General features: G+C 36.3%; 2 protein-coding genes across 3 annotated transcripts in view; one reads left to right on the top strand and one right to left on the bottom strand.

The window, feature by feature from the left end:
- The first annotated feature begins 1,209 nt into the window (after nucleotides 1-1,209).
- On the top strand, nucleotides 1,210-18,298 carry PDZK1 (PDZ domain containing 1). 2 transcript variants are annotated; one of them, XM_034414376.3, is made up of 10 exons: nucleotides 1,210-1,295; nucleotides 1,404-1,474; nucleotides 4,365-4,573; nucleotides 5,504-5,750; nucleotides 8,147-8,283; nucleotides 9,569-9,764; nucleotides 10,518-10,714; nucleotides 14,903-15,088; nucleotides 16,789-17,091; nucleotides 17,464-18,298. In XM_034414376.3, exons 3-10 carry the CDS (start codon nucleotides 4,367-4,369, stop codon nucleotides 17,500-17,502), a joined length of 1,512 nt encoding a protein of 503 aa, XP_034270267.2. In that variant the 5' UTR covers nucleotides 1,210-1,295; nucleotides 1,404-1,474; nucleotides 4,365-4,366; the 3' UTR covers nucleotides 17,503-18,298. The 2 variants fall into 2 exon arrangements, with proteins under 2 accessions (XP_034270267.2, XP_087751124.1); XM_087894998.1 differs by lacking the exon at nucleotides 1,210-1,295 and having other exon boundaries at nucleotides 1,394-1,474.
- Nucleotides 17,283-24,484, bottom strand: part of GPHRB (golgi pH regulator B) — a 20,818-nt gene continuing 13,616 nt past the window's right edge. The window contains exons 11-14 of the mRNA XM_034414390.3: nucleotides 22,694-22,789; nucleotides 21,821-21,910; nucleotides 20,673-20,738; nucleotides 17,283-20,575 (exon numbers count right to left, since the gene is read on the bottom strand). Of these exons, the coding sequence (XP_034270281.1) occupies nucleotides 20,369-20,575; nucleotides 20,673-20,738; nucleotides 21,821-21,910; nucleotides 22,694-22,789 (459 nt within the window). The 3' untranslated portion in view covers nucleotides 17,283-20,368. The remainder of the gene's footprint in view (nucleotides 20,576-20,672; nucleotides 20,739-21,820; nucleotides 21,911-22,693; nucleotides 22,790-24,484) is intronic.

Below are 24,484 nucleotides of genomic sequence, written 5' to 3'. Positions count from 1 at the left end.
GCCTTCATCCTTTTGTATATTTATACAAAGTCAGTTTATTGCCCCCACAACTGGGTCCTCAATTTACCTACTTTAGAAAGAATGGAAGGCTGAGTCAACCTTGAGCCTTGGCGAGATTCGAACCTGCAGTAATTGCAGGCAGCTGGTCTTAATAACCAGCTTAATAACAGGATGCCTTAGACCACTGTACTACCAAGGCTCTTGAATCTGGACTGCATAAGCCAGGGGTGGGTTCTATTTACCTTTACTACCAGTTTGCAATGGGATTGCATGCACTTGCACGCACGCCTGCACACACTTTGCTTGCACGCACGCCTTGCTTCTGCACATGTGCAGAAGCTTCTGCGCGTGCACAGATCATTTCTAATGACATCAGGGTCAGTGGGTGGAGCCTCCTGCCGGTTTTACTACCAGTTCTATAGAACCAGTCTGAACTGGGGGCAACTCACCACTGGCGTAAGCCTTAAATATTGACAGGTACTTCATGAGAATTAAGTCAATGGTTTGGTTGAAAGCAAGTGAAGTGAGTGAGGGAAGATGTAGATTTATCTGGCAGCAATATGGTCTTGAAGCTGAATGGAAGCTTTCCAGCTGAGACATTTGAAGGGTGCCTTGGACTTGCAAGGTACAGAATAGCTTTTTTAATAATGAGTAAACATTTAAAATGAGTATTTTAAAATGTTACTGGAAGTGCTAATTAAACAATAATTGCTTTTCTAAATTTATATGGATCTCATCTTTGAAAATTCAATTTTTTCAATAATGAAACCATTTGTGTGTGCACGCACATGTGTGCTTGTTCCAAATCATAATATTTAAATATTCAAAGTTAAGGATATATCTATTTATCTTTCCATTTTTTCTATCTAACCCTATCACCTTAATTTTGTAGATTCTCCTTTGGACATACTCTATTTCAAACTTACAAGTTATGACAAGAAGACAAGATTGACGTATTATAGCTTGGATCATCATAAATATGTGGGAAAGGTATTTGATGAGCAGGCCAAAGACTCAGAATGATGAGTATTTTGTGTTGGTGTTAAATTTTTATCGTATTTCTTTAAGATGCTTTTCATTTTTTTACTCAGATCTAACAGAAGTTCTGCATCTACCCTTATCTCTCTCTATCTATCTATCTCTCTATCTCTCTATCTATCCATCTATCTCTATCTCTCTATCATCTAGCTGGAGGGCTGACTGTCAGGTATTTCTCAGCAGAAATCCATGTAAGAATGAAAATATTTGTAATGATCTCTGAACTATTAAGGAGGGATCCAAGTTGCCAAGAAGAGGTCAGTACTGCTTAGCTAAAAGTAATGAAAAACTGGTTATCAAGGAATGTGTGCAGTGAAGCCCTGTTAAATAAATCATCTTTTAATTCAACCTTTGTTCATTCAAAGTGCAACTGTGCTTGCAGTTCAGAGCATGAGATACTGGAGATCATTCTGAAGACTGTGCACTATATATGCAGGTAAGATTCTTGTTGCCTTTTTTTCCAAATCTGAGGGGGAAGGACAGGAAGGGAAAGGAAGCTGAAAGTAATTTTTCCCCTCAAAATATTAAATATAGTCTTGCATAAAATTAAATTATTGTCAATATTTACCAAATATGCTTTTAATGTATGAAGATTGGAGAGATGGGTGATGCTTGTTGGCTCTAATGCTCAGATTTGGAAGACCATTGAGTATATCTATGTACAGAATAGGATTATGCCTCCCTGCACAGAGGTCTTTCATGAGTCATATATTCATTCTTTCTTATTCTGCCTTTATGAATTCAAGGAAACACAGTTATGAATCTCGCCTCATTTTATAATCATAACAGTAAACCTGTTGCACAGCTTGAAAAAAACTGATAGTGATTGTCCAAAAGTCACCAGTGAGATAATAGTGAACATATTTAGAGGGTAGGTCTTTAGAAGAAATTCTACTCCTACCTGTATACATATTCAGCATAATGTTTCAGGGTTTGATAGAAAATGCCCCAAGAAGTCTAGAGATCTTTTAGGAGTCTAGGATGAGTGGGCAGGCTTTTATAAAGGAGTCAATTTATGTTATTTAACAATCTTTTAAGGGGACTAAAAGCATCAGCTATCTTAGTCATTGTTCAAATGGAAAGAACAATAGTGAAGAAAGTCTGAATGCCACCTAGTCAATTCAGTTCAATTTATCTGTGGCCAAAAGTCATTCGGTAAAACAGTTCAACAAATAAAACATTCTAATTCTTAATAGTCTAATATTCTGATTCTTGTTAACCTCACCTCTTGACCTAAGAAAAATCTTCCACATATTAACCATAATTCTCAATATATTAACTAAGTCAACAAGATTATCGTGCATCCGGAGCAAAGGAAGAGCGAGCAAAGTACATATTATTGCAAAACACTAAATTAGCAATAGGATTACTAGCAATAGAGTTTTAGAAGAAAATGGTGTAGACAAATATTGTCAGCAACACATTAAGCTTTCTGTTGCTCTTGAAAGGTGCTGTATTTGATCTTTCACTTCACACTGTACTTTAAAAATAAGCAAAAAGGGTTTAAGAGAATCACTTTGGCTTTGCCTTGACTTCAGAAAAATAATAACATAAATAAAAAAACCTGTTCCACTCAATTCTCTGTAGAGAATTCACATGGCTATCTTAGGTGAAGTTGAAGAAATCCTGAGGTATAAAGTTAGTAATATGCCTTGCTCTCCAGAAGTCATGAATAACAATATATGAGCTAATGGGATGTATAATAACTTATGCCTTCCTGCTTCCTAAAAAATGTTGACTTAGAAACTAAGAACTATAATTTCAACCTACCTAGAAAAGACTCCACTTCAGCATTTCTCAGTTCAGTTCACTGCATAATATCTAAGTAGTTCATCTTACTAAGAATGTTATCTTCATCTTACTACTTTCATCCCCTTATCTAAGAGTAGACTTAAGACAGACATTGAATTGATTATCTATATTTTCATATTAAAGTTTCCTTTGAGCCAAGTTTGATTCCTAGTAATTTCATGGGCAAACGTCATAGCTTTCTCTGCAACAATACAGCAATTATTTTCCACTGCTGTCTACTCTGGATTGTTGGCAGCACAAGAAAACAACAGCAATGACCTAATAGTTGGGCTTTGGGGTTCCATCAACATCCCAATCAACAACTAAAAAGCCACATACAACCAGGAACCATATAATACCACACACAGAATAGCCCCAAGCACAAACTCTGCTAGAGAGAAGTTCCCTGAGGATGGGCTCCAGCGTAAGTCTGAAAACATGAAAGGCTAAACCTCTGGTCCTGGTGACCAACCCAAATTGGATCCTGTTCTGGATTGTTTTCCATTTTCCATTTCCCAATCTGGTTTATAGTCCTGGCATTTCCAGTTTGTTTCTCTTTCGACTACTAATCAGGTTCAACCCAGTTTAGCCTCATGAGAGCAGCCAATATATTATTGTAAAATATTGTGAAATACAGTACAGATATAATTTAGAAGAAGGTATGTGCCAGCCATTATGATATCAGAAGGAAATTCAAGATTGCCCTGCCTTGATGTGTGTGTGTGTGTGTGTGTGTGTGTGTGTGTGTGTGTGTGTGTGTAGAAATAAATTCAAGTATTGCACCCTGAGACAATATAGACAATAAGTCTGAGCCGACCTACTTTGAAGAGCTGACAAATACAGGCTATGTACTGCAATAAAGGCAAAATATTAGGTTTAAATTATTTTTTTATTTATTTTATTTTATTAAAATTTATATGCCGCCCTTCTCCCGAAGGACTCGGGGCAGCTCACAAGTACAAAATGACAATAAAAACAATATCACTAAATAGCATTAAAAATCCAATTTAAAATTCCACAGTTAACTAAAAAACCCAACCAGATCAGGTGATTTGAGTAAAAAGCCAGGTCTTAAGATCTTTGCGGAAGGAACGGAGATCAGGGGCTGTCTGGAGCTCGGTGGGTAATTCATTCCAGAGGGTCAGCGCGGCCACCGAGAACGCCCTCAAACTGGGAGCCACCAGCCGACATTGTCTGGCCGATGGCACCCGGAGGACGGCAGCCCTATGTGACCACAGTGGGCGGTCGGAGGCCGGTTGGAGGTGGTCCTGCAAGTACCCCGGGCCCGTGCCAAATTATATTGAACACATTCAAATTTTCTTCTAAGAAAACATCTGTAAGACGGTATGATAAATTCATTATATGAGATGACCCCATCAGCAGTACTTGTACATTTTCCCATGTCAAAATGCTTTCTTTTCTCCCTCTCATTCCCTTTTATGAGTGGCTCACTTGATTCATTTTATCTGAGCAATTTACTTCAATAAAGTCTTTCTTTCTTCACATGCATGTTTTTTATATACTTCTTTTGACAGAAATGATGTCACTTTATCCCAGAGAATGCACACTGGTCAAAGAAGAGAGTGAAAACTATGGATTCTGCCTGCGCATTGAGAAATTCAAAACAGGGCATCTTATCCGAAATGTAGAAAAGGATAGTCCAGCCGAGAAGGCAGGACTAAAAGACGGAGATAGAATTCTGAAGATTAATGGAGTGTTTATAGATAAGGAAGATCATGGAAAGGTGGGAGATATTTTATTTTGGGTTTTTTTCTAATGCAAAGCACATATTTTCATGCACTTCACCAATTTGATCCTTGTATGCATTTATTCAAAATATTTTCTTCTTCCAAATATGAATACTTCCAAAATCTTCTGCCAGCATCCAAACCATGCAAAGCCAAAAAAAAGCTTCTGCAAAGAAAATCTTTCCTTCTTTCAGAGAAAAGCAGGGAATAGTTGTTTTCATTCTCCATATGAGCAAAAGAATTCAGTTTTCCTTTCCCTTAACCTTTCCGCCCAATCAGTAATGATAGGGGAACTTAAACGACAACCAACTTCTAAGCACTTTGAAGAGACTTATGGCTGATTTAATGTCATGGCGTTTTCATCCTTGTACAATAGAGAAGATGAGAATGAAGTGAAGTCCTGAGAGCCACCATTTGGGAGCATTTACACGAGCCTGTAATGGCTGATCTTAGCTAAACCAGCAAAGTTCAACTTTCGTATTTTTTACAACATCAGATATGAAATCACTACTCAAACGTCTGCCACATAAGTATAATTGTCAAGAGAATAAATCATATTGGTAGTATTATAAAACAGTGATTACTATTTTCAACAAATTCTTAGGGTCGTAATTTTCCTCCTCCATTTTAGCAATCAACTTGATGAAAATTCTGCTTTTTCATTATTTTTGTGTCTGTCATAAGCTTCAGGGTAAGGTAGGTGTGCAGATAACGCCAAATTGTATGCATATCAAAAAGAGGTGGGATTTTGATTGCATAGTCACAACAGCTATTCTGACTTTTTAATCCTCTCTGTAAGAAACAGCTGTATGACACAGCTCTGTGACCTAATTATCCTCTCTTGGATGTATTTTTCTAATTCATGTTCTATGCCATTTAACTATTTCTTTTAGTTACCTCTTAGTCTCTCATTGCATCAATTATAGGTAGCTGATTTAATTAGAAAAAGTGCAATTCCTATATTATTCCTTGTTTTGGATGACCATTCTTATGAAACTGCATTAAAAGAAGGAATCAGTCTTGAAGAGTTGGCTAAAAAGTCACCAAACCAAGAACAGACAGAAGAACCTCAACTTGTGCAAACTGAAGAATTGGATTCAGCTCCACAACCCCGTCTCTGTTATCTGACTAAGGAAAAAAATAGCTATGGTTTCTCTTTGAAGTCTTCTGCAGGTAAGGACAATAAATAAAAATAGCATGTAAATCTCTTGTGTAGGAATCCTTTTAGATACCTTCTATAACCATGACATAATTTTGAATGTGTATTTAAAGCCCAGATTTCTAAACCATCTATTAAAGGACATTAATATGATGGTCAATTGTTATATTAATTAAAATAAGTCCTTGAATGAATCTGAAGCACTCCTAAAATGGTAGAAATAATGAGTCAAAGCATCTATAAATGCCAAATTTCTGGATATATTAGACCATATTTGTATGTATTACTCAAATATAGAAGAAAAATATTTGAATGTTTTTTGATTCAATGTCTGGGTGCTCTTCCACTGAAAGAACTGTGATTTTTAGAGATATGAGGCAGATAACTCTGGCATGGCCATCTCAGTCATTCTGGCTATAAATTCAGGGAACTGCATTCACAATTATATGGAAGTGACAGGTTGCAGAATTCTGTTTATATTCTACTTGGCAATCTATGCCCTATTGAGTCATCTTTTCAGAGATACTTTCTTACCTAAGCAAAGAAACAATTACTTCAGGTGAGCAAAATGTAGTGGGAATGGGACAGGGGTAGGTTCTACGTACTTTTACTACTGGTTTGCAACGGGGCCACATGCGCACTCTTCTGCACATGCGCAAAAGCATTTTGGTGGCGTCGGGGTGGGGCCTCCCCCCGGTTTTATTACCTATAGAACCGGTGCGAACCGGGGGCAACCCACCATTGGAATGGGAGCAACTTTCAACTTCCTTCTCTTTCTTCATCCCTCACTCCTTCTTTCTTCTCTCCCCATTCTTTCCTTTCTTCCTCCCTTCCCTTTCTAGCAGGCAAGTAAGTGGCAACTGCTGGATGGGGAAGGAACAAGGGATTGCAAGACTTGCTGAAAAATTGTCACAGAATGTTGAAAATGAAGGTCAGGTCACTTGCAGCAGCAGCTAGCTATCACAGCTTACCCAAATTTTATTGCCTCAGGACAATGAGTTCCAGATTTTGGACACATTTTTAATTAATCTTTTAATTAGTCCATTTCAGGTATCTTGGTTGAAAAATTATTGCCCTATGATGCATCATTTCAACCAGTTAAAGATCATGACAAAAATTTTTTAATAGTTTTTAGATAAGAATTTCCCCTATTTTAAGTGTTAGAATTTCTCACATTAATGATTCTTTTGTTGCTATGGCATCGATGTTTAAATCATAGGGAACAGGAAAATGCCTTTTTTGTCAAGACAGTTGGGAGTCAGTCATCACACGAGCAATGCAAAGTCTAGAAATTTTGATTGGGTTTTGTCAGCTATATAAATAGGCTGCTTTAGATCATCCACAGCCTATGTTGCCATGGCCTTCTGATATAGGAATCCAGACTTTTGTTATATTTTTAAATCTCTGTAAGGAAGTCATTCTATGACAACGTGAACAAAAGAAATGACCAGAATGCTACATTATTACATGATTCTTTACATCCACATTTGAAAATATATCGTAAACAAGATATTTCTTCAGGTAGTTTTATTTTGCATGCCAGAAGCAGGGCCACCAGAGGATTATTAAGTGCTGGAACAAGACTAATATGGCCCTCCTGCCCCCAGCCCCCCCATGCATGTGCATGCAGTCCCCTGTGCATGCATGCGCAGCCCACCACATGCCCCCACACATGTGTGGTCCCCCTACATGTGCCCCGTCCCCTGCGCATGCACAGACCCACGCATGAGGGTCAAAATTCAATGAATTACATAAATAACTGTTCACTGAGTTTCAGATTAATAAAGGTTATATCAAACAAGGATGCAGGGCAGTTTTGCTATACACACAAAGTATAGAGTATGAAGTATATATCTAATATTGTTTTCCTTATTAAAAATTTGGTTTTGTAAAAAAAAATTAAAAATTCCCCTTCATGGGCCCGTATGAGCTCCATGGGCCCCAGAACAATGTACCAGCTGAACCCCCCTCTCTTCAGGCCTGGCCAGAAGTAGCTAGTGTATTTTGGGAGGGAGGGAGAGAGGGAGAGAGAGAAAGGGAGAGAGATTTGATACTTAAAAGTAGGTGTAAAATAATAAATCAAGTTCTAATAAACACTGGAAAAAGTCGTAGTAGTTAATAAGTAACTGACTACTCCTAATCAGTCACTTACACCACTATAATTGCACCACCCCCCCAAGCATCTGACAAAGCATAAAATATTACTGGGTTACAGCATAATAAGTTTTTTTTTCAATTTCTGAGGCACTCAATGGGCATAAATATTATTGCCACATTTCTGCTGCCATATTAGTGTTGTTTGAACTAGACTAGATGCACTGTTACCCATGCTGTGTTTACCATGAGTAAAATGAACATATTAACAAGTAAATATTTATTTCTATTTTTCCCATTTGTTTCTCATTTCCAGGACAGAAAAGTTTATTCATTGTAGATTTGACTCCACTGGGTGCAGCTGTAAAAGCTGGAGTGCAGCCAAATGATCGCCTTATAGAAATCAACGGGGAGAATGTGGAAAACAATACACATGAAGAAGTAGTTGAGAAGGTACTTTAAGCCTTAACCTTATTTGTCAGCAAATTCTTATAAATAATTCAGATCAAATTAGAATGGTAATTTGATAGAATATAGATAATTATTGCTCCAGTTGCATCTTGCCACAGCATGCGCAAGTAGATCTCCTTAGACAAAGACTGGCATGCACGGATGGAAAATAAAGTTGCACGCAATAAGTGGAAAAAAATGTGTTTGAATTAACTCTTTCATATTAAGCAATTACATGATCCCTAAAGTTAAATACAACCTCCTCCTAATAGTGTCTCATCCTTCCAAATTTGATCAAGTCATATCTACCTATGTGCTTTGTATTTTCCATTATAAAAATTTATTTCCAAGTTGAATAATAACTCTGAGTACTAATAGTATTACCTGATATATTAAGTGGTTAGTTCCAAAATAGCTAAAATGCTGTGCACACCTGAAATATATAAATATGAGAATAAGAAAATACTGTAAATATCAATTTCAGAAATGCGGGATTTATAATGATAGTATAGAACAATTTTAGCTTCATCAATGAAAATACCATCAAAAAAGGATACTGTGAGTGTGAAGATGCTACATATTTTCATATATGGTGGACATGTAAAAAAATTAAGGCTTTTTGGATAAAAATATGGTGGATTATTCAAAATATTTTAAGGAAAAAAATTAAATTTACGCCACAGTTTTTTTTGTTGGGAATAGTCACGGATTGTACTGTAATAGACTAAATTGGTTCTGAATTTAATAACAGCTGGCAGATTACTGGTGGCACAGTACTGGAAGAAGGAAGATCCACCTACCATTGAGGAATGGACTTTAAAAGTTGTGCATCTGGCAGAGATGGCAAAAATTTCATCATATCTTAAAGATCATTCAAATGAAAGATACTTATCAGAATGGAGAAGATGGATTGACTATATGCAAAAAAAGTATCCGAACAAGAAGATTCATATAGCTTATGAATGAAATATTTTTAAATAGTTTATGTTTATAGTTTTTGAGTTATAAGGAGTTAAAGATTTAGGGAGAATATGAATGCAATAATTTGTTAGCATATTTTAGCTTTATGTTTGTGAATGCTATACCCTGTGCCTGTTCTGGGAAGTCTAAGGAGGGGGGTGGGGGGGAAGGAGGGGAGGGGGAAAGGGTGGGGGGAGAAAATGTTTGTATTTCTTATAAAACTTTTCAATAAAAAAAAAGGATACTGTTATGCACTGGTTGTATGTAGGTGAGATTGTTTCAGCCTGCACACAGGGCAAAAATATAAACTCCATGTCTGTGTCCTCAGGTAAAAAAGTCTGGGAATCGGGTTGTGTTTCTACTGTCAGATAAAGAAACTGACCAGTATTACTACAGATGGAATATGCAGCTGATAAGGGAAAAGGCCAATCTGAAATTATTACCTCACAAGCCCCGAAATCTTGAGCTCAAAAAAGAGAATAATGGTTATGGATTTTACCTGAGAATGGAGCAAAATGGCAAAGGTAAGAATTGGGTCACAGGGTAGTATAACTATGCAATATGGACTTTACTTCTTTAACAGATGTGTAATAGATTCCCAAGCCCAAGCCATGTAATAATTAATAGGAAAAATAGCATTTAAAGAACTCCACAATTTCCTTCCACATTTAGCCAGTTATCTCCTTTGTAGTCTTGCATAACAATTGTTGAAGGGAAAATCTCCCATTCCAGTTTTATGGACTTGGTCTGGCCTCTGCTTTCTGATGCATAATCTTCTATTAGAATGTCCACAACAGAGGGAATATATCAAAATGAAAGGGCCGTGGTCAAGCTTAGTACCTGCCTTAATACTAGAGTTTGAAAACTAAAGTACAAAATTAAACATTGGCTATGGGCCAGTGGTGGGTTGCCCCCGGTACGCACCGGTTCTATAGAACCAGTAGTAAAACCAGTGGGAGGCTCCACCCACCAACCCCGATGTCATCAGAATGTGCACGAGAGAAGCAAGCACGGGCACGCGACCCCTTTGCGAACCAGTAGTAAAGGTAAGTAGAACCCACTCCTGCTATGGGCCTATACTTTGCTATGATATTAGCAGTGGTGGGATTCAGCCAGTTCGCACCACTTCGGGAGAACCAGTTGTTAACTTTTTGAACAGTTTGGCAAACTGGTTGTTGGAAGAAGTCATTAGGGCAGAGAACCGGTTGTTAAATTACTTGAATCCCACCACTGGATATTAGGCTTTTCTGATATATATTTTTTATTTGGGGAGGCAGGTCACTTGATTAAGGACATCGATTCAGACAGCCCTGCAGCTAAAGCAGGTCTCAGGGACAATGATATCTTGATCGCCGTAAATGGAGAGCCAATTGAAGCACTGGACCATGAAGCTGTGGTAGAGAAAATCAAACAATCTGGTGAAAACACAACCTTACTAGTGGTGGATGAAGAGACTGATACCATGTATAAAATGGTAAGGTACGCAGCTTCAGTGCAAGCATGAGTTAATTTGGAAATTATGTAATGAGCTGTAACATGGAAGGGGGAAAGAGCTGTAGTTGTTGTAAGGTTGTCCTGATGCAAATGTGTATGCATACCTAACATTCTGAGAATATCAGTTTTAAATCTTTATATATACACCTGTTCTTCTAGCCTTTCTGGTTATAAGACAAGTTTGTGTTTGCAGCACTTGAGCATTAAAAACCAAAACATAGTTCTGGTAACTTTACAGAACCGGATTTGTCTGCATTGTTTTCTCTTGCCATGACAAATGAACTCATGGCACTTAGTCATACTTTTTCAGAAGTTGAATTCTGCTTCTTGTAATAAAAAGAATACCTACCCTGGAATATTTCCAGCTCAATACCCAGGTTTTTTTATGACAGCAATCATAGCTTCCAGACTACTTCTGCAAAGTTAGAACTAGTTAAAGTCAAAAGCCAGGATTCTGAAATATGGTTACTAATGAAAAGATGCACAATGCAGCTAGATAACTTCAAAAAATTGAGATTTCACTGCAGCAATTTTTGACATTGTAATCTTGCTTCCATTTTAAGGATGAGGAAAGGACAACACAGCAGCCTTCAGGCTGTCCAGTTGTTAAAATAATATTTGCTTTCCAGGGTGCCCAATATGTTGTCATGGCAAAATTATAGGCTAAGTAATCTCTTGGGAAAATCAAGCATTATGTTTGACTCTTTTTATTAAAAAAAAAAATCTAGAAGAGCATGCATTAGATCCATTACATACATAGTAAATTCCAAGTTCTTGCAAACATCACATTAATAGTATTGTTAAGGAGACAATTTCAATATTTAAATGGCATGGTAGCTATCTGCCTTGTAATCTGGATACTGATAGCAATGTTTGCACATTATTCTTTGGATTCTGAAATGAATGGGAATGGAACAAATCAGTTCTTTTATATTATTTGGCCCATAAGAGAAGTTACTGTATGTTGAAGTGACCTTGATTTCTCCTCTATTTAATTTTCTTGGGAACAATATGGACATGATTTGCTATTGTCTTCTTTCAGGTATGTTCTTTTAATTTTCCATTGATTTCCAGATTGATCTTTTATCCAAATAATAATCAGGAACATACTTAACTACTCAGCCCTTATTGTGTTATTTATTAAGGTGTTATTTCTTGCTGTAATGGAGGAAATGCAAAAAAAGGACTAAAAGAGCTGAAGACATACAGGACATGATATTTATAAGGATTATAGTATTAAATCGCTATCTACCTGTTATCTTTTTCCTACTTAATCTAATTTCCAGTCTCCATGAGTTTGAAGAGAAAGAGTTTAGCACAAATGCCATACCACTTTGCTGTATGAGATTATATTGTTATCTTGATTTAAAACTTTTCTATACAATTCATATTTAAAATACAGTTGTCCTTCTAAACCTTATTTCCACTCTGAATGTCTTAATTACTTTTATGAGGACTTCTGAACAAATCATGTCATATTAGAGCCATACAACATGTACAGCTTTAATACAATATAGAAGCCTATATTTAATAAAGGGTTTGATGGAAAACAAAAAAATCAGATAAGATAGCAACAATAAGAATTGTATAAACTGCTCTCAATTGTGTAATCCTACTTCGGCCATAAGGTCATCTTTCAATTTGCTATGTATCTTAGATTGAAACAAATGACAGTTGATGGAGATTTATTTATGGTACTCTCCTCCTCTTGAAACTATTGATCCCTTTCAAGACAATTGCCGTAATTTTTTATATTACAGGTAGACCTCAACTTATGATAATTGAGCCCAAAATTTCTGTGTTAAGTGAGACATTTGTTAAGTGAATTTTGCCTCATTTTATGACCTTTCTTGCCACAGTTGTTAAGTGAATCACTGTAGTTGTTATGTTAGCAATACGGTTGTTAATGAATCTGACTTTCCCATTGATTTTGCTTGTCAAAAGTTGCAAAAGGTGATCACATTTATTTATTTATTTATTTATTTATTTATTTATTTGTTTGTTTGTTTGTTTGTTTGTTGTCTATTTCTATGCCGCCTACTCTCCAAGGACTCTGGGCGGCTTACACCAAAGACAGTATACTAAATAGCATATTGCCCCCAACAATCTGGGTCCTCGGAAGGATGGAATTATGGAATTGTGATTTGTATTATTGATTGTTGTTGTAAGCCGCCCTGAGTCCTTCGGGAGAATGGTGGCATATAAATTGCAAAAATAAATAAATAAAATAAATAAATGGAAGGCTGAGTCAACCTTGAGCCGGTGAGATTTGATTCGCTGATCTGCTGAACTAGCAGTCAGCTGAAATAGCTGCAGTACTGCACTCTAATCACTGCGCCACCTCGGCTCATGACCTTAAGACACAGGAACAGTCATAAGTATGAACCAGTAGCCAAGCATCTGAATTTTGATCATATGAGCATAGGGATGCTACAAAGATCATAAGTGTAAAAAATGGCCATAAGTCACTTTTTTCAGTACTATTGTACCTTTGAACAGTCACTAAATGAATTGCTATAAATTGAAGACTATTGAAGACTATGCATTATGGTTCGTTGTATAGTCAGCCAGATATTTAGACTGAATTTAGCATTTTTGTCTACCTATTGAGTCCTTCCCAAGGACCTGGAGTAGGCAGATATTATTGTTTGGTAGTGTTAAAGGTGTCATCATAGGGTATAAGCTATTCCAAGTAAAGATGCCTACATTCAAAGTAGAATATAAGTACATAAGCAATGATAGGATCTTAAAGTGACAACATTACCATATCAATCAAGAGTTTCAGAACTATTTCTGCATTATTTTCTCTAATTTTTGCTATTTCGGCAGGATATAGGAACAAAAGAGTATTTATTTATTTATTTATTTATTTATTTATTTATTTATTTATTTATTTATTTATTTATTTATTTATTTATTTATTTATTTATTTATTTATTTATTTATTTATTTATTTATTTATTTATTTATTTATTTATTTATTTATTGGTTCGATTTATATGCCGCCCTTTTCCGGAGACTCAGGGCGACTTACAATGCATTAAGCAATAGCCTTCATACTTTTGTATATACCTGCTTAGTAGGGCTTTCGCCCCTGCCCCAGCAGTGTTTTTTTTTTATACAAAGTCAGCTTATTGCCCCCACAAACCGGGTCCTCATTTTACCTACCTCGAAAGGATGGAAGGCTGAGTCAACCTTGGGCCTGGTGAGATTTGAATTTGCAGTAATTGCAAGCAGCTGGTGTTACTTAACAGTGCTTTAGTCTGCTGCGCCACCAAGGTGCGATTGAAGGTGCGATCTACTGATAGGCAGGATAAATTATATACTGTGGTTTGAGATTGTCTTTGTTTATTTTGCGGATCTGACCTGCAAAAGGCAAGGCTACTCCTCAAGTTTCCAGTGTCTCTTTCCTGATATCTGAATTTGTTTTAGTCCTATTCAGATTTTAATTTAATTCCTTTTTAGATGTATGTTCCACCTTTCCTTTAGGAGCTAAGGGCAGCATACATAGTATTCCATTTATTTTTCACAACAACCCTGTGAAGCTTGAATTCTGTTAGAGCAGCTGCCTCATTACAATCCTGAGCCTCTTAGCATATTACCTCCCAAACTGCATTTCCTCCAGGAAAAGGGTCAGAAGTTACACAGTGGTGGTAGAATGGGGCAAAATAACAATGAATAATGATTAGGCCAGAAGTGGGCAAGGCAGATAATTTATTTTTAAGTTTTATAATTTAAAGTTTCAAAAAATGTTTTCTTTTGATATATAATTTTATATAATTTTATATATTATGTAATTTTCCTTCCTATTTAGCTTCTCTCTAACAATGGGGAAGTGCTTCAACTTGTCTATGCCATTATCCACCTCCCCCAGACCCACCAAAGTCCCTCAGTTGATTGCCAAAATATGCCAGCAGGAGTCACAAAGGAGTCATTGCTGAACTCAAAGGGTCTGTCACCAAACTATCTTTTCTTACAACTTAGCTGCCTCCAGCAATTGAAACCTCTTTCCTTCTGGATTGTGAAAAACTGTAAAGAGCTGGGGGAGAGGAGACATCAATGGCATCTGCGCCCCCAGTGCTGTTCCACAACATGAAGAATTGTGTATCATCATGCTCCAGCTCATATTCATTATGTTTCAATTCATGTTTCTTTGTTCTTGATTCAGGCTAAAATATCTCCTTGTCTCTACTACCATACAAGACCGGAGCCACATCTGAGTATTACAAAGAAAGCCATGCATGCTGAGGAAGAAAATCAGAAGCCCAGACTCTGTAAACTCATAAAAAGTACCACTGGATTCGGCTTTCGATTGAATGCCATTAACAATATACCTGGAGTGTTCATCAAAGAGGTATCACTCTAGAATCTTAGAATCTTTTCATTGGCAAACAAAACAAGTGACCATTGATCGGGCAAAAAAGCACTTCTGTCCTGTAGTGTGAATGTACTCAGCAGAATATATATAGAAGTATATCTTTGTTCTATGTCTTACCAAGATACAATAGCTGCTGAATAAAAGGAATTTGAAACTGACACAGTAAAATATGTTCCAGAACCAAACAGACTAATTTATTGATGCTCATTTTGGGATTTAATACTTAGAGCAACATAATACACCTTTATTCTCATATTTTGATTCCATCTAAATGTTTTTCATCCCATCTCTGTTAACTTTTTTTAGCAAAAGCAATCTTAAAATGGGATTTAATTCAAGTTGATTGAATTAGCATTTTATGCACTTTAAAGAAATTGTCATCTTGTTAATAAACATAATTTTTAAAATAGTATCAGATAATTAGATTCAGACTAAGAATGTTTTTTTAAAAAAGTGTTAGTCTTCAGGAAATGGTAAATATATTTACAGTTTTTTTTCCTAAAGTCAAAGTAATAAATTTTTTTACCAATTTTATTTCCCACATTGATAAGAGTGTACAAATAGAGATAGTCAGTATAAAAAAAATTCACTGTCTCAATTATTTGCAGAAAAACAGTAATAGGAATTGATATAAATTCTGAAGTTATGTTCAGTGTAGCTTAAGAGGTGTCTTTGTGTTTTCAATTTTTACCCAAGTAATCTTCATAATCTCGGCATATATTATGATGAATGATGGGGAAAATAATATAGAGCCATTACTTACAGAGACAGAATGTTTGCCTATTCATGGAAACGGGTTTTGTTTTTGAGACAGTTACTTTAAAAGCAGTCATTAAAAAAAAATGATTTGCATGTACCTATAATGATAATAAACGTATCTTGTCATTAGTATTTCACTAAAGAGCAGAAAACATAAAATATAGCTACAGTCAGGTTAGGTGTGTCCCTATTTATCTGGAGCAAGAAGTAAAGTTTGTGTGTAGTTCATTTTTTTTAGAAATTGCAATCCCCTCTCCATAATGGTGCTTTTTCATGTTGAGGAGAGAACATTTTTGGACAAAATAGTTAAAGTTTCTGCAGGCATTTGAGACCTTAATTCAAATGTGAGAGTTAAGCACTCACTTGTAGCCCTCACCCCGAAAGAAGCCATTAACATGTTCTTTTGTCCCTCTTCTCAGATGACCAGCCTGCCTGGTCCAAATATAGCAGTACACCTTGTGGGATTTGTGAGGCTTTAATTAAGATAATAGTCCTCTCCAGTCAGAGGTGATAAATCCAGAAACTGTGGCTGGATCAAGAATGCAGCCACTTCTGAGTTTCACCTTCGACTAGGATTGTCACCTCTTATGGCAGCAGAAATGTAGTCACATCCCAGAATGCCCAGTGGCTCAAAATCTGTCAAATGGAAGTCAAAGCATTGCAATTGACAACATACCATTTTTGCACAAAATAAATGGGCTCCAATTTTAACACCATACCTGCCATCTTGCACATCCCCCTCCCCAAATAGTCATGTCTTTATTCAAAACAGCAGCACCAGGCTACAGTTATTCAGAACTTTGAATAAAAAAATAAATTTGTATTTGTATATATGCTGCTTACCATGGACTGCCTGCTGCTCTCAATCAGCAGAACAGCAGCTTCTACTACAGTTATTTCAGTCAATCTAATTGCAGGTAAAGAAGGATGGGCCTGCCAACATAGCTGGGCTGCAAGATGATGACATTGTGATAGAAGTGAATGGTACCAATGTAGAGAATGAAGAGTATGAAGATGTAGTAGCAAGAATTCAAGACAGTGGTAACAGCCTGACACTATTGGTGTGTGAAGAAAAGGCTTATCAGCACTTCTGCTCCCAGAATAAGGCTGTTACAACCTCAATGGCTGACCCATTAAATGGCGACCATGGTGAGCTTCCTGCTTATGCAGAGATACAAGCAACAGAGCCAAAAAATGTACTGGCAGAACCACGAGAAAGGGTGAGTTTCCTCTAACTTCAGAAAAATCTCACAAGAATCTGTGGCATCTGGTTATCAAACCAATATGATACACTGCAAATAATTGAATTATCTACCCTAAAGAATTGGCTTAGAAAGCTAAGCTGAGCTTTTGCTCAAGCTGTGCTTAAATCACAGAACGACTAAACATTTGTAATTAACCAGTTAGATGATTTGGTTTTTAAAAGATTTTTATTGTAAAATTTTAAGCATTCATAATCAGACCATCAATTCATCTCACAGCTCAATCTATAAATCTATAAAGTTTATTATATACTGTAACTGATTCCGCTTAACGGTGCTATAAATCTATTTGCAGTCTTTCTAACAAGAGTTATTGTTTTCTTTCATTAGGTCAGCTCATCCTCCTCTGAAGATGACACTGCATTATGAAGATAGCAGAGTCCAAGTCTTTTTCCATATTGTACCTGAAAGGGGCTGCTATTCTGAAGTAAATGTGCCAATACTGCCAAAAAAAATATTGGCTGTAATCCTATAATACTTACTTGAAACCAAGTCACACTGAGAATTACTTCCAAATGAATGTACTGAAAATAATATAGCTAAGCTGTTCTCAGAGCACAGTGTCCATGACACTGGATGCAAAAACATCACAGGATTAATTTCAGCCAAAAATGGTATTAGAGTACAGCACTAAGTCAGTACATGATACTGAGTTCTTGCCCTTCGTTCCTAAGTCTATGGGTATTTAAAATGGGGGCAGAGATGTGATTTAGATATACAAATAGATGGTATGAACCAAGTTTTTTTCCCCAGTTAATCTGAACACGACTAAAATCTCTGCAACCCGAGTTTTTTATCAGAAACTACGGTCATGCTAAGTGAAATCACAATGAGAATTCAATTGTATGAAAGGAGACTTACTGTATTAATTAAAACTAAAATATATTGCATTTATTCTGTAATATTTTTGTCAACTACATCCAATTTTGTGCAGAATTAACTTTAGGTCTTTTGGCTGAACATTAGGTTCTGCAAAGAAACCAAAGAATACTATGGTAGCTACTTATTAGGATGTCTAGTTTCTGATGGACACCAAGTTTAAAAATAAATTGTTTCATTTTATCTCATTTAAAATGTTGCAAATGAAAATAGAAGGAAAAAGGAGTACTGTATTAGGTATGTTCTCCACTTCCAAATAATAAAGATGGTAAATAAATAAATAACAGTCAGTTTGTCTTTTGCATACAGCTTGACGTACCAGCTAACATGTCAGAGCACATTATTCCAATTGCACTCACTTGTTCCACTCATAAGCAGACTGCTCTAACTTACGTAATGCAAGGGATGCCAATCTTTCAGTATCACAAGACTGGGGCACTGAATTTTAGTAGCAAATGATCAAATTTTAGCAGTACAATTTCCCTCCCCATTCCCAGCACCCTCCACCTCAAATTCAAGGTAAACATTAAAATTAGAAATTATTTCCTTCCAGTGATGTTGCCCTATTATGCATTTCCTGCTGTAGGAACTGAACAGTCCTATAAAAGAAGCCAAGAACCAACCAATGCTATATAGACTTTTGTTGTGAATTTGCAAGCTAACATTTGAGTGTAACATTCAGAGTTATCTTTTTTGTGAAAGAATAATGAAGACAAGAGGTTCTTTCAAAGTAAATATTTTTTTAAAAAATCAAGATTTTTCCTATGGTTAAGATAACATAAGTATGTACACAGTCTTGGTTGGTATTTCATTGTTATTCTTTCAGCATACCTCATTCCTTTTTCTCATCTGCTTAACAGATAGAAAATGCTGCTGAGTTCCCAAATCCACAAAGCTTTTTTGAGCTATGTAATGCCAATATAGATCGGTGTTTCTTAAAACTTTTTCCTCATGACCCTTTCTCCCATTTTGAAAAAAATATGAGGGAACCCTCACTTTTCTTTATATGTTTTTATATTTATTGTATACTGGTGTCTTCCAGTCAGTTGACTCCTGACAACTGCCAGGACAAGTCCCTTAAATTTACTTGGTGAAATATTGGAACCAGTTTGCCACTGCTTGCTTTCTAAATTGTGAGAGAATTACTAGTCCAAGGACACCCCACTGCTTTCATGCCTAAAACCAGACTAGAAGTCAATAATCTCTCAATTTCTGGCCTGGTGCCTTAACCACTATAACTAAACTGGATATCAATATTTACCATATTAAATTTGACAATTTGCTGCTACTGCGGCTTCTAACAATTGTTCAGTGAAATTTTAATATTGTATTACTTTTCAATAAAGGCTGGGAAGTAATTTTGATTTTGTGGACCCAAGAAGAACTGAGGGGAAACCCTGAATCCTTAGGATCACAATTTAAGAAACACTGATCTAGATTTTAAAGCCAGTACCAAGTCCTGGCAATATTTCCTTACCAACAAACCAAAAGATACTACTGATAATCTGAAGTAAGGCTGATGGATTCTCTTCGGTGCCCCATATATTAAATTATTATCAAGATATATACTTATCCTACATTCTTCATTTTATATATTGAACTTTCATGCTTGCACAGGGTTTTTCAGCAATATTGAAGTTACTTGGGATTTACTGAGTCGTACAGTTCTTGGTTTCTAAGTAGCATGACAAGAACCTATCGAAAAATGTGTTAAGTTTTCCATTGTATTACATTAAGATTCATAACTGAGAAATAACATTCGGAGGACTCCTGAGAGCCACATTAACAGTTTTGGAGATGACCACTTTTAATGTTGGACCTAGCATTGTGAATGCTGATTTAATGGAATGAAAGGAGGAAGTGATTAGCAGTGCTAGACAATGCTTGTATTTTTGAGTTCCAGGGAGATAGTGATTTTTTTCCACATTTCAGTCAGAAATTAATAATTCGTCAAATTTTGTTCCACTTCAAAGAAGAAACTTTACAAATCTATAAACTGTAAGAAAATTATTGGGAATTATTACAAATATTGTTTTATTTAGTCTTCAGAATCATTATCTTCAAGGTAAAGACAATGAAGCAAACATTTTGCCAACTCCATTGAATAAAAATTGCAGAATGGTGTCATATCCAGCCTTTTGAGAGGTCTCCAATTATTCCCTTTTATTTTTTTATGTTTCTCTTTTTTATGGAGCTGGAGACTGTCCTTGTGAGACAGCTTGTCACTCCTTGTCTATAGTGAAGCATCTGATTTGAACCAAAGAAATGAGTGTCCATCATTGAAGAGCCATCTTAAAATGGTGATATGCCAAATTCATAATTGCAAATAACTTCAGGCTGTAAAATCAAAATAAATTCAGAGTGTCATATGTTTCTCAGGAGCCTGCTTATGTGCCAGATAGAGAAACAGGATGCTTGAAAGAGCACTGACAAGAAATATAACATCAAACCATCGGTGGTAGAAGTTAAACTGTAATTCTCCTAAAACTTCGGTAATGATAGTACGATACTCTAGAGGCATACTCATTCGAATCAGAAGTACAGAAGACACAAAATACATTCCCTGCAGAGAAGATAAAAGAAACATTAGACTTCATTTTCCCCGCTGCTGACATAGCTGAGAGAGCAAAGTTGATACTCAAATGGGTTAAAATACTCACCATAATCTGTGCCAGCAACAGAACAATAACATTAGAAGACTTGCTGCTTGAGATAGCATAGAAAAACTAAGAAAGATAAACACAGAAAGTCAGGTCATACGCTGAAATGATAACAATATGGCAAACATGATTTAATAAATGTTTTAGAGCTAAATTAAAAAGAAGTCACGTTCATAGTAATGCAAGATCTTCATGCTTAATGTGATCACCATCATTAGAACTGCTAGTTAGAAATAATATAAGGTGTAGTAAAACCCTTATTTTTCCATTATACATATTTCAGCATACTTCACATTCCATTCCACATTCACGCAGAATCACCTATACAATAATAATAATAATAATTTGTCCTATGTGCAAGCAGTCCTGATAACTTTCAGATATGCATTTAAGTGAACACTTAGGTTAACACCCAAAGAACTGAGAATTTAGATGAAAAATACTGTCATGATTACAGAAACAGCAATCTATATTTTTGCAAATCCAACACAAATGGCATAGCCCAGGGATAAATGGGACTGTTTTAAGTAATAATTATAACATTTCATGTAATTCAACTATAAATAGTGGCACTTGAGCAGTGTGCAACTAAAGAAATTGCTGATGTGGCAAGATTGGCCAATTATAACAAACTCCTTGAGATGTTTTCTAGTGTGCATAAAAAATAGCATTTCACTAAGAGCACGATTATCATTACACAACAGAACGATTATGTATATAAAAAGCATCTTTATATCAGCCGTGTACTGTTAAAACTTATCTAAATGAAAAATGGTAATTTAATGTCAAGCAAATTTATTTCACTTCTTAATAAAATCAATATCAATGTTTTACTGTGACTTATTAAACAATCATATATATTCCCACCTCTGGCCTTAAAAACTGTAAAGTGATGCAGAAAATGCATCTGCACCATATCTGAAGTACCTGGGTTACTACAGGTCTTAATGCTGTACATCTCTATAAGGCTGTAGACCAAAAGTTAGGAACTTCTCAGAATAACAATAACAAACTCAGTTGCTACTTCCTGCAGTGATTCCATATTTTTTCAAGTTTACAATTCAGTCATAACACTTTTACAGATATATTAATACGCTCTCTTCTTTACTTCAACACAGTTCACAGAGTAAGATTGCACTCAGGCTTACCTTTGTGAGTGTTATTAATAAGCCCCTGATAGAGGTGACAATAATTATTCCAACAAGAATAAATGAAATATGTTGGGACCAGAATTTTACCTGTAATAATAAAGACAAGAAATAATTAATCTCTCAGAGACACAGATAAGTACACTGACCATGTAGGACATAAAAGGCTATTTAACTTCAGTTACTATTTATGTGCACAGAACCTTTTGAAGAGTACAAATAGCCCTTGTTTAACAACCATGGTGATGAAAAGGTAACTTTGGAACCCAGGGCTGTCAAACTCCCAGCCCGTGGGCTAGATGCATCACATGCTGGCCACGCCCAAGCCCGGTTTAGCAAAGGGGGGGAAAAGTCCCGCTATGTCATGTGACACTGCCATGACGACGTGAGTTTGACACCCCTGTTGTAACCAGTCCTCAATTTCCAACCTTCATAGGTCTGTAAAGCAAAGGAAATAAGACGAATACATCACAGCTTCACTTAGTGACCAAGCTGCCATCCCAATTGTGAGTGTTAAACAAGAACTTCCTCTATCAGCAAGAATACTTTCAGAAAAAAATAACTGCTAGCATGACATACAGAAACAGTGCAGAATTAAGGTTGAGCTGTTCAGAACTGTCTCTTGCAACTCTGGAATCTTAAACTGTCTTCAAAATGTAAGTTCCAATAGAAATGGCTTTTAAGAATTATACAGAAAGATGAATATTGTCTTCTCACAATATATTACCTTAGCAGCAGCTACAGACAAATAAATTACCCAAGACTATACTTTCAACAAAAGTTTAGTATTACATTACCAAGCTCTCTATAAAACAGAAATTAAGAATGAATATGGGGATTAGTAGGTAGGATTAAATCTAAAAGAGCTCTTACATCAAACTGTATCCCCAAATAATTCACAGTAATCTCAATTCCTCTTGTTACTGGATCTGTTTTTCCAACTCGGTCAAAAACAATATTGATTGTTGCCTGAAGAGATGAAAAAGAAAAATATAATAGATATTTTCACTAAAACTATTGTAAGATCTATTGTGTATATACAAAATGTGTATATCTATTGTAAGATATACAGTTGCAAGAAAAAGTATGTGAACCCCTTGGGATTACGTGGAGTTTTGCATGAATTGGTCATAAAATGTGCTCTGAACTTCATCTAAGTCACAACAATAGAAAAACACAGTCTGCTTAAAATAATACTACACAAACATTAGATGTTGCCATGGTTTAATTGAACATAACATGTAAACATTCACAGTGCAGGGAGGAAAAAGTATGTGAGCCCCTAGCCTAATGACTTCTCCAAGAGCTAATTGGAGCCAGGAGTGAGCCAACCTTGACTCCAATCAGTGTGATGATATTGGATGTGTTGCTGACAGCTGTCCTGCCCTTTAAAAACACACACCTGTTTTGGGTTTACTGGTTTCAAGAAGCACTGTCTGATGTGAACCATGCCTCGCAGAAAAGAGCTCTCAGAAGACCTACGATCAAGAATTGTTGACTTGCATGAAGCTGGAAAGGATTACAAAAGTATCTCCAAAAGCCTTGATGTTCATGTGTCCACAGTAAGACAGACTGTCTACAAATGGAGAAAGTTTAGCACTGTTGCTACTCTCCCTAGGCGTGGTCGTCCTGTAAAAATGACTGCAAGAGCACAGCGCAGAATGCTTCATGAGGTAAAGAAGAATCCTAGAGTATCAGCTAAAGACCTACAGAAATCTCTGGCACATGCTAACATTTTTGTTGACACATCTACAATAAGGAAAACATTAAACAAGAATGGAGTACATTGGAGGACACCACGGAGGAAGCCATTGCTGTCCAAAAAAAATATTGCAGCACGTTTGAAGTTTGCAAAAGAACACCTGGATGTTCCACAGCACTACTGGCAAAATATACTGTGGACAGATGAAACCAAAATTGAGTTGTTTGGGAAGAACACACAACACTATGTGTGGAGAAAAAAAGGCACAGCACACCAACATCAAAAAACATGGCAGAGGGAGCATCATGGTTTGGGGCTGCTTTGCTGCCTCAGGGCCTGGACGGATTGTTGTCATTGATGGGAAAATGAATTCCAGAGTTTATCAAGACATTTTGCAGGAAAACGTACAACCATCTGCCCGCCAACTGAAGCTCCACAGAGGATGGGTGATGCAACAGGACAATGACCCAAAGCATACAAGTAATTCAACAAAAAAAAAAATGGCTTCAACAGCACAGAATACGCCTTCTGGAGTGGCCCAGTCAGAGTCCTGACCTCAACCCGATTGAAATGCTGTGGCATGACCTTAAGAGAGCGATTCACACCAGACATCCCAAGAATATTGCTACCTGAAACAGTTTTGTGAAGAGGAGTGGTCCAAAATTACTCCAGATCGTTGTGCAGGTCTGATCTGCAACTACAGGAAACATTTGGTTGAGGTTATTGCTGCCAAAGGAGGGTCAACCAGTTATTAAGTCCAAAGGTTCACATACTTTTTCCTCCCTGCACTGTGAATGTTTACATGTTATGTTCAATTAAACCATGGCAACATCTAATGTTTGTGTAGTATTATTTTAAGCAGACTGTGTTTTTCTATTGTTGTGACTTAGATGAAGTTCAGAGCACATTTTATGACCAATTCATGCAAAACTCCATGTAATCCCAAGGGGTTCACATACTTT

This window comes from Pantherophis guttatus, chromosome 5, assembly GCF_059756535.1.
Source record: "Pantherophis guttatus breed Tessera chromosome 5, ASM5975653v1, whole genome shotgun sequence".
Lineage (NCBI taxonomy): Eukaryota > Metazoa > Chordata > Lepidosauria > Squamata > Colubridae > Pantherophis > Pantherophis guttatus.
This window is presented reverse-complemented; position numbering and strand designations above follow the sequence as displayed.

What these genes read in the sequence shown, in the direction of transcription:
- PDZK1 (XM_034414376.3), top strand. Translation starts at nt 4,367, where the DNA reads ATGATGTCACTTTATCCCAGAGAATGCACACTGGTCAAAGAAGAGAGT. An exon ending in CTCTTTGAAGTCTTCTGCAG is followed by an intron (nt 5,751 to 8,146) that starts GTAAGGACAATA and finishes TCTCATTTCCAG; the next exon opens with GACAGAAAAGTTTATTCATT. An exon ending in CTGATACCATGTATAAAATG is followed by an intron (nt 10,715 to 14,902) that starts GTAAGGTACGCA and finishes TTCTTGATTCAG; the next exon opens with GCTAAAATATCTCCTTGTCT.